The following is a 13378-nucleotide window of genomic DNA, read 5'->3' as shown; positions in this document are numbered from 1 at the left end:
TTTACGCGCTTTGAGTTTCCGCTTCAAACACCGAGAACAACCAAGTCAACAGCAACACCAACAACAGCAACAAGAACAACAACCACAACAATAATAATACGAGCACAGTGCACAATGCCTGATTGCTGCTGGTCGAGTGGTGCTCACGCTGCAGCTGTTGCCGTGGTTATTGTGTGTGCCTTTGTTAGAATTGCTGTTATTATTTTGGTACACAACAATGCCGTCGCTGCGGTCGCAGGCGACGCCGCCTTGCAACATCTTAATATAAGATTCAATTCAGCATAAAAGCCTCACCGTTGCCAGCACTAGGCAAATTTCGTCCTTCTGCCCACTGCCGCGGACTCTCCAAAACCGGTGGCAGCATGCATACGCACTACAGCCGCAACAACACAACCCAACAGCGACAACAACAATAACAACAACAACAGCCGCAACAGTTACAGCACAAAAGCAATAACCAAGCAACATTTCTATTGCATGCCAGCAACGCCAGCCACAACAACACACACATTTATATATTTTTTTAATTAAACGCAAATCCCTTTGGCAACACCACACGCAACGCGCACCACCAGCAACTGGGGCAAAGCCAGCACCAGAGCCAACAGGCTGCGCTATTTCAAATCAGGACGACCGCTTCAAGGTTAAGGCGTTGACTTTGTCGCATGCTGCGCGCGTCTTGAATTGTATTTTACAAAATTGGATATTGCAGAGCCTTGAAATACAAGTACTTCTTCCACTACATTTACCATATAAATATAATTTGATATTGAAAATTACATAAAACGATGTGTATTTTAAAATTATAAAATAAATCTAAGGTAAATTCAAATTCTAATTCCCCAAATCTCTAGCTAATGTCCTTTCTAGCAAGGAAACTCTCACCACATTTCAAAACTCTTTAATTATCATTACTGACAATAACTTTGTATACACTTAATATCTTTGCATTTTGCACGTTGCATTTTGCATTTAATAACTTTGTAGGCAATTCTTAAGAAATTTTCATAAGGATTTTTATGGGAAAATATTTAATTTGTTATAAAATGTATAATAATATATTTGTATGTTCGATTATACCATTTGATGACGATTTTACTTATTTGCTGAGTCAACAATCGAAATATAATATTAATAATTTTGTACAATTTTATTCATACAAAAAAGAGGTAAAAGTATATTACTGCAAATATCACCTTGCTTACTCAGTTAATCTAAAAAATGTTAGGAATTCAGGAAAGTTTCTATAGAAATGCAAGTAGAAATTTGGAAAAATAACAAAACTTTGACATGTAATATTTTGAGTTCCTTTTCTAGATGTCAAGCCCCCATTAATTTGTCAAAACTAAACCGATTTGAACGCTTAATGGCATTTTTTTAATCGATCGTAGATCGATAGAATTAACATTCATTTGATATTTTGGTGTCATCATTTACTTAAGCTCAATGTCGTCATGCACAACGGAGGTTCAGCTTTGATATGATGTTCATATTAATTTGTGGCATATTTATTAAAATAATTTAAATAAATTTGTTCCTGTCACTGCTGTCCATGTTGTAGTTGGATCCGTTGACAATCGGCCTGATTGCTTGCATCATGCAAAAAAAAAAAAAAAAAAAATGGCCCTGGCTTTAATGATGACTGCGAAGCTAGTTGAATCTCTCTTCCGCTGACATTGAGCAGATTATGAGGCACGTCTGGCATCGCTGGCAGTGAGCACAGCGGTATGAAAGCCCAATTAATATTTCATAAAGGAGCACGTATCCGTCGCTCACATATACATACATAGCGCACAAAAATCCCTCAATCACTGCCAATTAATGTCAGACGCAGGCACTCATATCTGCCAGCCAGCAAGCCAGCCAGCCATCCAGCCAGCCAGGCAGGCAGGCAGGCAGACAGGCAGCCAGGCAGACAGGCAGCTAGCCAGAGAGGCAGCTCGAACCGTCATACATAAAAACAATAAATGATTTATACATGAAAACAAAAAGCGTGCGCGTAAAAGCCACAAAAATAAAAATCACACATACAGTCGTATAAGTAGACGGAGAGACAGACAGAAAATCGCTCTGTAGACCACAGCAGGATATGGGAAAACGTGAATTTTGTGAATTTTACTGACATATTTCTAGTACAATTGTATATTTTATTATTCGCCTGAAATCAAAGCAAAATAAACCAAAAAATAGAAGCAAGAACGATTGCTCTTGAGTGGGGGGCCGAGCACTCAATACTCTTATACCGCGTAATCTGATCTTAGGTGCAAGGTATTTTGATTTTTGGCAGCAAGCTTTTAAAATAAATGCATTATTTTATTTTTGTGTAACTAAAACTTAGTGCCACAATTAAAGACTACTTTTCATGGACAAGAAAGACGCAAAAAATACATACACACGGGCTAGTTGATACACTTCTTCATGCAGTCGCAAAAGCTTTCTTCGAAGCGTTACGTGTTTTATAATAAAATTATAACACCCCCGGCAAGGGTGTAAGAGTTAACGTAGCAAAACAAGGCAAGCAGCAAGTACAGAGCCTGATGTCTATCTGTCTGACTGTCCGTACAATAAAAAGCAGCATAAAGGACATGCCAATACAGACAGAGGAAAGTAAATGCTATTCGCATGCGAGAAAGCAGGCAATCGAGCGTGCAGACCCTCCGGACCTAAGCCATTGATGGAGACATCGGCAAGGCAGACAAATGAAGTTCTCTGTATTATGTACAAATGTATAGCATACAATTTGGGACAGCTAATTGGCAGTTTAAATTACGGTATGTCGTGCGACCATATATAGGCTAGCTTTAAATGTACAATTGAACGACATGCACGGTTATGGCACAAACTAATTGCTGGTTTTATCAATGGCCACTCCCTCTATTTTTTTTTTTTTTTTTTCGTTTTTTTATTGACAACAACAAAATCCGGCACAACAAAAGCCAACAAATTAATTTGCATTTCTATTATTTTCATAAATAACACAGCAGAGCATCGCTGTGGTCATGTCCATGGCACTTCCGTCTGCCAAAATCAGTGCATCTGCAAAAACAATGACGTTTGGTCCGTGCCAAAAAATAAACAATTTAAGTCAATTTAAATTTCTGATGATTTGCAACTGTCAGTTGGCCGAGGGGCAGCCGACCGCCCACTCCGACTCCTGCCTGAACGCCGCCAGCAACTGTGACTGCGGCTGCGGGCCACGAAAAAAGAATCAACTAACTCACCACACTATCAGTCACACTTAGTGCATGTTGCACAGTTTCCATTTTGATGAGCACAGCTTGCCGGCAGACGGAAATAACTAAAACAAAAAAAAACCTAAAAAAAAAAATAAAATAAAATAGCGCCTGGCGCACAAGAAAATTTGACAGCACAAAAAAAATGTGTATGCATATATACTATATATATTTGCACATACATCCTATATATATATATATATATAAATATATATATATAGCATATATAACCAATGGAGCTATGGCGGGTCTGACGCAATGCCTAGATGACTATGACGAAAAAAATACCACAGCGAGCAAAAACAAATGCTCAGAGTGCAAACATTTGCACGCACGCACAAATCAAAACATCAACAGAAGAAAATAAAAAACAACAAATGTTTTTTTTGGCTTTTCTTCATTTTTTTTTTTTTCGCCAAAAAACCCACAGCACGTAGCAACCCTCCCCTCCCTGTCGACAGTACACACACAGTCGCCTACTCGCTCCTCGACGCCGCTGTTTGCATGAAAAGTCTCGGCAACATTGTACGTATTTGACATTTTAAACGGGCCAGTCGCCACTTGTCAATCTTTGTAAAAGTTCGCATTTCACATATTTCCGCTATGCTCTAGCCTTTGTTTTGATTTTCGATTGTTAAGCGGCCTGCAATATGTGAGTGTGTGTTAGAGTGTGTGCCCTTCACAGGATTCCTTTTTATTTTGCCAGACTTTTTTGTACACACATACTCGTGGCATTTCTGCTGGCAAATGGCTTTCCAAACGCTGCGCCCGCCAAAGTCAGCCTAAAAGTATGCAAATAAAATATGCGCTCTTATCTGTTTGGCATTGGCTTCTGTTGGTTTTGCGCCCATTGGCCGAACTCCGCGTCAACTGCCCCGCTTAGCATTCGTTCTGTGGCAATGCGTTTAAGAGTTGAAAAAAAAAGGAAACCATAACGAAACAAAAAGCGTCGCCAGAAACAATGTTTTAAAAGCGGGTTTTTGGGCAACATTTTGGCATACTTTAGTCACTGGCACATGCTAAATGCCGGATCAGGGCATAGTTACGTCTAGCGGCCCATCCGCAGCTTTGCAATCAACGAAATTGAAATCGTTTGTTGTTGTCGCTGCAGTTGCCTGACACGCTGCCAGTTGCGACTCATATGTTCTGCACAAAAAGTTACTTTTGCTTTGTGCCTTGCCAAACTTAAACAAAAAGTAACTACTAACTTGTTAAACTTTATCTACCCTGTATACACAAACATAGCGGGTAGTTGGATTACTGATAAGCTGAACACACTCTTGTTTTGGAGTTTTGCAGTTGCACAAAGTCAATCGAGAAGTTGTTATGCTATCTCGTCTAGCACATTTGAATAATACCCCTTAAGCTAAAGGGTATTATCACAGTCGAAATGCAGGCGCATTTAGAAAATATTTTGCGCTTAGTTTGCTTTGTTTTCGTGCTGTCATGTGCACTTATTTCTAAATAATTGAAAAGTTATTTCAAAACAAAAGCACCACGCGAACTGAAGTCAACGTCAAGAGCGTCTAGAAAATTTATATAGATATTCGCGTCGGAATGAGAAGAGCTACTCGAAAAATCAAGGACTCGCTCATATGTTAGCTTTATGGTGCCATTTTGTTAATTTATTTCACTTGCTTGACAGTTTGTTTTCAAATTTTTTCAATTCTTTCTTTAGTTTTTTTTTTTTTTTTTTAGTTATTTTGGGTTTTAGATTGTTGATGTTTGGCTGCTTGGTTGGGGTTGAGCTTTTGTCCTTTGCAGTGAGTTCACGCGCTGGGCGAGCTACATTTTTCGCATTCCATTTTAGTGCAGCGCATTTTTTGCGTGTGTCTGTGTTATTGCCGCTGTGGTTTTGACATAAAGTGCGCTTATAAAAAACCGCCAAGTTAGAAGGGCGCTGGTATAAAATATTTTGATGAATGTAACGTTCCCAACAAGCCAAACAAACTACAAAAAAAAAAAAAAAACAAGGGAAGAAACAAAAACTAGATAACGTTCAAATAGCTGATAAATTTGTGCGCCAAAAACAAATGGTTAAAGTTTGAAATTGAAATTGGGACAAAAGGCAATGGCAGGGCGAAAGTGCAGCGTAGTCAGCTTTTTAAGGTTGATAACAACAAATATACAGCAAATATACAAAAATAAAAAATGTACATAAATAAATACATATCTCAATCACAAGACGACAATACAGCAAGCAAAAAGGATAACTGGGCGAGCTGCATGCAAATATGACAGCAAAAAATGGACAAATAAAAAACCAAATGAATATGAAGCGTTGTTTCCTATTTCCTATTTGTTGTTGCTGTTATGTTTTTTTTTTGTTTTTTGTGTTTTCTTTTTTCTCTTTTTGTTGATGTTGATTAAACAAAGACAAGAAAAAGAGCTGCGCAAATTAAAAAAAAAAATCAATACTAAAAACTGACTGCACCAGAAAAAAAAAACCAAATACAAATAAATACGTAAATGAAAAGTGTAGAAGTATTTAGGTATGTACGTGCATACATACATACATATATTCCAAACATAAGCTGTTTCCATTCTGCAGCATCAAAGATTTTTTAGATGCTGAGATAAAGCAAGCGACTAAATAAAAACCGCACACAGACACATTAAGAATTGGATAGAGAATGAGAAAGAGAGAGCGTGCAAGCGAGTGAGCGAGAGAACGAGAGAGAGCCACACGTACAAGTGCAGGTCCATTTATCTTCTGTCACTGTACGAGTGCTTCCGTTTTTGTAATGAATGTCCAGCTGTGTGCATTGCCATTGCCCCGCGGGGACGAAGACGGCCACAGCCAAAACAAACCAAACCAAGCCAAACTAAACCAAACCCACTCAGTACAATTGTCGTTGGCAACGTCGCTGGACACTAGATGCTCACTGGACGCTGGATGCTGGATGCTGGATGCTCGCTGAAAGGCGTCTTTTATGCCGCTTGATAAGATAAGCCATGCTTAAAATATACGTCTATATGCACACACACATATATAATGTATATATATATATAAATATATATGGATGTGTACCAATGTGTACTGTAAAAGATACACTGCACAAAGTGTCAGCTACCCAAGATCTGAGAGACAAAAGGCGAATGTGCAACTTGTATGCGTCGCATTCTTAATCCAGAGTTTTGTCATTACGCTTTGCTCTCTCTTTATTTCCGTTTGCTTGCAGATTTGCGTTATTACCCCATCCAATGCCAACTAGACCCACTCAACCACCCAACCACCTACACACAGCCTAATTCTTTCCTCTGCTTGAATTGGGCAGATTTTATTGCATTTTTTTTTTTTTTTTATTTATTTTAACATTTGCCAGAGCAATTTGAGCATTGTGCAAATGTTGATGGCTGTGGAGCCGTAGAGAAATGAAGGGATTTACAAAGCACAAGACTAAATATCAGCACTGCATTCAAAGATTTGTACGGCTGGCAGTAAAACAAGGAATTCCTGATATAAAACAATGAACGGCTTCCTTACAGCTAAGCTGCCCGGGGGCACATTCATTGTGCGGGAACAGGTGCACAGCATTTAATCCGATATGCACAAGCAGTTTGATATAATTTTAACTACGAAAAGTCTACTCTAAACAGAAATATGTCAATGAATTAGATAATTATAAAAACATTGCCAATGCCAAATCAATGAAATGTAATCGTCTCTGGCGACTTACTAAGAAAATATACGTTTCCGACTGGCCCACATTAAAAATAATCAGCGAAATTGCTGGAAATTATTATAATTCAGATGATTTCATGCTTATATATTAATTAATATTACTTAATCACAATAAATATGCTTTGCTGTATTAAGCTTAATTGTACATATCAGAGACCGAGCAATTAAAAAAAAAAAGGCTTAAATGCCCAAGCGTATTAATGTAATATTTGTACACAAATGCAAGCTTACAAATATTTAAAAACCTTTTATAATGTTTGGTTTTTAATGATTTGATTGATAGCATAAATTTCCATTGATTGAATTGTAGATGCATTTCTATAATTTAATATTTACAGATAATTTCTGGCTTTTTTTTATACGTTTACTTTCCCTCATTCATTCCCAGAGGCCCACATTAATTTCATTTCATTACCGAACTCCGCAACAAACAGTCTAAGCAAATCATCCATTAAATTTGCCGCCGAACAGCAGCAAACAATTCCCTCAACTACGCAAATTGATCAATTTCAATTCAGTGCAAATATCATGGGCGTGATTCTGTTTGGGTGGCACTCCTAATGTCACTCCGTAATGTTGGTAATATAAACTTTTTATTTTACGAACATTCAATACGTACACGTTCTACATAGAATGGCAAACAAAAAAAAACAGAAAAGAGACAGAGACAGGAAAAACCCCAGACGACACCTCGCCAAATCACAGTAAACTAGAGAAATTTGTCAAAGTTGGCAAGTCGATTCGCACAGCAAAGTTGCCAGATACGATTTTGGCGTCAACTTCTAGTTTATTTGTCTTAAGAAATCTTTGTCTTTGAACAACTCACACATGCCGTTTGATTTCGTCTGCTTTTGCGTACTGCTGACCTTTCCCGTGAGCATTTCCTTGTACATGGCACACGTTTATCTCCTGAATGTGGTTTCCCTTCTTAAGTTGATATGCACCGCTCTGCGACTATTCGCCGAGCTGCAGACATAAGATACGAAACATCAATTGTCATCAATTGCAGCTTGAGCGGCCCCGGCTAGAGCTCTTGGAACTAGTACTAACTGCGTTCGTTGAAGCTGGTGCGCCTACAGGCCGATTTTCTTGGTCGGCTGAGTCTATTGCTGCGAAGCTGGGCGAGCGCACGCACCTGGATAAGCAAGCGACTGCGACTGCGTTAGAGCTACAAATTATCTAGTGTGTGCAATAAACGCTAGCGAACCGCAAGCACATGAAATTTAATGCTCCTTTCGAATACTTTTCGTTTTTGGAGATGCGGCCAGTTGCAGGCAGCCGCAACCGGTCGGTATTCGCAATACGCAATTCGCAATTCGTATTCGCTTTTAGCGTGCGCAATTACACTTGAAGAAATCCTGGGGATTTCGGGCGAAAATCCATTTGTCACAATGCTGAGTACGTGAGCAGCGCTGACTGCCGCAGTCGCAATGGCCAGCAGTGCGTGCAAATGTGTCGCCTGGGTCCTGTTCGGAATACTGCGGAGTCCTGTGACTCGACTGCTGCTGCAGTGCATTGCTGCACAGCTGCATTGCCGCGGCTCTATCACAATGACACTTCATTTCAGTTGGCCTCTGCGGCAAGGACAACATTTGGCCAGAAAAATATACTTATATATGCTCGTATATGTATAGTATGTAGGTATGTCTATAAGCATTGCTAGTGCTCTTTTTAAATGAAACAAGAATAAAGAAAGAGCTATACAGCCATTGTTGGGAAGTTATTTGAGACTCCATTTTCCCCCAACTGTTCCTTTAAGCCGCCCATTTTGGTTTATTTACATTTGACAATATAAATACAATTTTTGGGTTCAGAAATGCTTTTCTATACGCGTTACAAACATCATGACATAGTTAAAATACTTTCATTCAAGTTAATAAAATTTGTCTATAAAAAATATAAATGTCTAAAAAAGCATTATTTACCTGTTGGGCAAGAGCTTCAAAACACTCTTTTATTCTCTCCTTCCTTCTCTCTCTTTCGCTACGTTAATGTGGAATATGCGCGCCAATTTCTTTTAAGTAAAAAAGCTCAAACCAAAAATCCAAACGCCGCGTAATTTATTGATTCTTAAATATACCTTTGAGGCGAACTGCTGAAAGACTTATTACACTTTTTACACACACATACCGCGAACTCATTGCGTTAAGTATCATTTTCTTGATACAATCTTGTTAGGAGAAAAATAAAACGCGCAAAGGATACAACCGATCAACAGGACAGACGCGTGCACACTAAATAATCTCGCGCATATAATAAGAAGGCGTTTGCACTTATATTCACAATAACAACTAAGAGCAAACAACTATTGCGGCACACGCCAGCAACAATGCTCGCTTCTTGCGAAAGAGCTTTCAGCTGAGTTAGGCTAACGGGATCAAAAGTGTTACGCCCAATCGCATAAAGTGTGAGCATTTAAATTTTCTCCCGCTCATGCCATTCCCAATGCACTCACTCTCTGGTGCAGCTGCAGCTAGCTCTCTACGCACATAACGGAATCAAAAGCGTTAGCGCCAAAAATGTATCAACAGTGGTGGAATAAATTATCTCCCACGTTCGCAAAATGTCCACTCTCTTCTCTAAATGCTATTTTAGTAAGTGCTCTTAGTCCGTTAATTCATGCAATTACGCTAAATACAGTCGTCATATTATACGACAAACTTGTAATTGCAGAGTTTTTCATACAGGTACCCATGGTAGTTTTATGATATAGTAGTTTGATTTTGATACAACGTACACCATGTTTTAGGATTATTGAAAAGCTTTTAAGTGTAAAGTTTGATTAGGATAGGTTGAAAGACAACATTTGTTTTCGCTCTTTTCATGGGAGCTTTGCATTTGACTTACGAGCATTACCCGCCCTTGCTCGTGAAAAGTTTGGTGCTATGAATTTTAGATATTACATTTAGTCGCTTAATTAACCTTTGACCTTTATTTATAGTGATATGGCAGTGTGATAAGAAATTGGTTAAGTTAATTTAAAAACAAAAAACTGTTCTTAATAAAGGTATTTATTATTTAATTAAATAACAAAACATAAATTCGTATGACAAAACAGTTTAGCTTAGATGATGTTTTGCCAAGCCTGGCTGGGTCCTCCAGGCGTTACCTCCAATCGCATTGTAATCTCCGATTAATGCTGTGCTTCGGAAAATGCTTTGTGAGTGGGAAATCTGCTTGGCCTCTTTCTCTTACTAGCCGTGAGCATTGTTGATCGGATTTTCAAAAAATTGTAACTGCACTAGAGGACCCGCCCCATAATAAACCATGCTCAGGAGCTAAATCTCTGAAGTAGCTGAGGTTAGAGCAGGTGGATGGATGGATGGATGGATGGCACTTGAACTGGTGGCAGGATGGGAACTAATTGTTGTTGTGGCTGGACATATTAGTGCAACTCTTAAATCGACGTTACATAATAGAATTACATGCATGTTGAGCGTATTATCTATAATTGAAAACTATTTTTAATTAATAAAATGTCAGCACACCGCCCCCGCTTAATTGCCACTCGTCATTAAATTGTTTTTCCACATACAGGAATAACAATGATAAAAACAAAAATATTAACAGTAATATGTAAGTACAATAACAATACATAATGCAGAACAAACAAATAAAACGCAAGTCCACAAACAACATTCAAGGGAATAAAAAATGTTTGTAGACTGTTACAATGAAATATCAGACCGCAGAAAAAAATAAAAAAAAAAGGTTAATTGACCAACAAATAACTTAATTAAATCAAATGAAAATTAAAAAAATCAATTTTTAATGAGGTTCGCCGGTGTTGACCTCATTTCAATTATGAACAACAAGAGTGACATTGCCGGCATTCACTCGGCGTGGTAAGTATCTATATGTAAGGCCGATCCGCCCAACCGGAAAACAACGACCCGGCTGAAGGGGGATACGTTGAACTTATCTCACCGCCAGCAATTACGAAATATCCGAATATGAGCTGGGGCAGGTGGGTGGTGGGGACACTTTTAAAATAATAATTAAAGCAGTTAAAATGTTTGTTGTCTTTAATTAAAAGTGCAGGGCGGAAAAACTATTAATTAGGGCTGTAAGTTTTAAAAGTTTTATTTTAAATTTTATGAAAAACTTGACTGATAATTACAATTAATTGTACGTGTCTGTTTGCAGCTTGACAGGTTGAAGAGTGAAATGCACAATCCCAAACTAAGTACTACATAACGTGAGGTAAGTATATCTTTAGCATGCCGAAGTTTGAATGCCCTTGTAGACATTACCGTTTTGCAGACATATGAGAAAAGTGCAGCTCAAACCTAATTGAAATACCTTTCAAAAGAAAATAGTTTGCCTTATAAGATCCTACTAATCCACCGTTCTTTCCTATAGCAGCTATGTGATAAAGATAATTCCAACTTTGGTCAAGTTATCTTTGTGTAAAAAAGGTTTCCATTTTAAAATCAACTTTTCAATCGATTGTTCCTATGGCAGCTATACGATATAGTGGTCCGATGTTGATAAGATTTTGCATGCACGTAGGGAGCATAGTGCATCTTATAAATACATACATACAAGAAGCTACACTTGAAACGATGGAACCTACACTGCATGATATAGTGGTCCGATCCAGCCGATTCCGACTTATATACTACCTGCAACATGGAGAGGCTTGATCGGATTGAAACAGACAGATGGAGATGGTTTTATCAACTCGTCTGTTGATGCTTATCTAGAATATATATATTTTATGGGGTCGAAGATGTCTCCTTCTATGAGTTACACATTTCATGACAAAATTATGCCACTCTCTATAAGGGTATAGAAATTGTTAGAATTCAATAGAAATTCAAAACGAATAAAATCCTTATTTAATAGCCATAAATATTTATATTTTCTGTTCAAGCTTCTATTCTAAAGGTATTTTCATAATTAAATAGAGCACGAAACGAAAAATGTGATAATTTAGGCACAAAATGGCCATACAAATGTAAAAACAAAAGGCACTCGAAAATAATAGAAACAAAATCGACAATGAACCAATTTGAGAGTCCAATTGAAATGAAAACTATTTCGAATGCTCGACAAGTTTTCGGCTAGTTCTTGTTACCTGCAACCGATTGCCAATTTGCAAAAAAACCAAATTAAAAAAAAAATATATATATAAATAAATATATTTTAATAAATAGCTCAAACAACTACTGAAAACAACAGCTCGCAAATGGAAACCATTAACAGCTTAAAAATATTTAATTACCAACTCTGACCGCCGCAGCGAATGGTGGCATGGCAAATTGTGTAGGCTGGGAAGGGGTAAGGAGCTGGGGGTCGTGAGCCTGCCACCAAATTGCAATTAATCTTCTTTTAACAGCAAACTTTTGATCCGCTTTATTTGCATTTCACTGTGGTGCAAACACAAACAGAAAGCAGCAGCAACACGAGCACGAACACGAACACGAACAACAGCAACTACAGGGCCAGGAAAATAACGAAAATGCTTGTCATAAAAATTTATCAAGGGTTAAAAATTATGTTACGCATTTCGTTTTGGTGGCTGTGAAATGATTTATGCAAAATCTGTGCCCTAACCAAAGCAAACCGCCAACAACAACAAAAATGAATATAAATTGTGCAATTTCTTGATTTTTTTGTCCCGCTTTTCTTTCGCATTTTTTCTCAACTTTTTATGTCCGGCAAATTAATTTAAAACAACAACAAGCAAGTGTCAGCACATTGCACATTATTTATAATCTCACATTGAACTCGTGCTGTGACCTAGGGGGGCTGGCGAGCTGGTCCACTTTGAGCTCTGCCTCAGCCGATGATTATTTTCTTGAAGCCAAAGACGCTCGGATAGTAGTCACCATAGCCACCGTAGCTGTAGTATGGCGAGCTGTAGTAGCCATAGCTGGGATAGCCCCAGCTGTAGCCGTAGCCAACTGGTGGTACGCCACCGATCCAGGCTGGGCCGGCTCCGCCCACGCCGAACAGGAATGAGCGCGCATGACGAGCTGCTCGCTCCGACGCCGGATTGCTGCCAATTTCCTGCTCCAATGACAGCAAATCCGTTTTTACAACGCCAACTGGCGCCACTTCCTTGTCAACAGCTGCGTCGTCGCCGACACCGATGACAGCCGCAGCCGCCGACGCCGCTGCCTCAGTCAAGTGCGTGCCCAGCGACAACATCAACAGCAGCAGCAGCAGCAGCAACTGCGACGCCAGCGGCGTGTATATTGTATGCATATTTAAATACAAATGTTGAAAATATGATATTTCAATTTGTTTCAATTGGTGGCCGCAGCGATTTCTCGGCTTCAATGTTCGACGCGCAACTGTCGCTCAAAGAGCGGAAATCTATTTGCTATTTATATGGAAAAATTCGTTGGCCATGCGACATCTCTTTTAAATTCAGCTAATTTTATTCAACGCAAATTGTTTTAATGAAACACATCAGTGTTGAGCACAGAACACACAAATTGTGTGCTAACGA

The 13378-nt window shown here is 38.7% G+C and overlaps 1 protein-coding gene and 1 long non-coding RNA gene across 2 annotated transcripts in view; both read right to left on the bottom strand.

Moving 5' to 3' along the window:
- The window catches only part of LOC138910965 (uncharacterized), an 82624-nt gene extending 73493 nt beyond the window's left edge, over positions 1 to 9131 (bottom strand). Inside the window, exon 1 of the long non-coding RNA XR_011416211.1 lies at positions 8844 to 9131. This is a non-coding gene — a long non-coding RNA (uncharacterized lncRNA). The remainder of the gene's footprint in view (positions 1 to 8843) is intronic.
- Positions 9132 to 12559: 3428 nt separating this feature from the next.
- LOC6630182 (uncharacterized) lies at positions 12560 to 13190 on the bottom strand. Its single transcript, XM_002053815.3, has one exon. The coding sequence runs from the start codon at positions 13129 to 13131 to the stop codon at positions 12703 to 12705; it is 429 nt and encodes a 142-aa protein (XP_002053851.1). The 5' UTR covers positions 13132 to 13190; the 3' UTR covers positions 12560 to 12702.
- Positions 13191 to 13378: the final 188 nt, after the last annotated feature.

The sequence above is a fragment of the Drosophila virilis genome, chromosome 2 (genome assembly GCF_030788295.1).
Source record: "Drosophila virilis strain 15010-1051.87 chromosome 2, Dvir_AGI_RSII-ME, whole genome shotgun sequence".
NCBI lineage: Eukaryota > Metazoa > Arthropoda > Insecta > Diptera > Drosophilidae > Drosophila > Drosophila virilis.
This window is presented reverse-complemented; position numbering and strand designations above follow the sequence as displayed.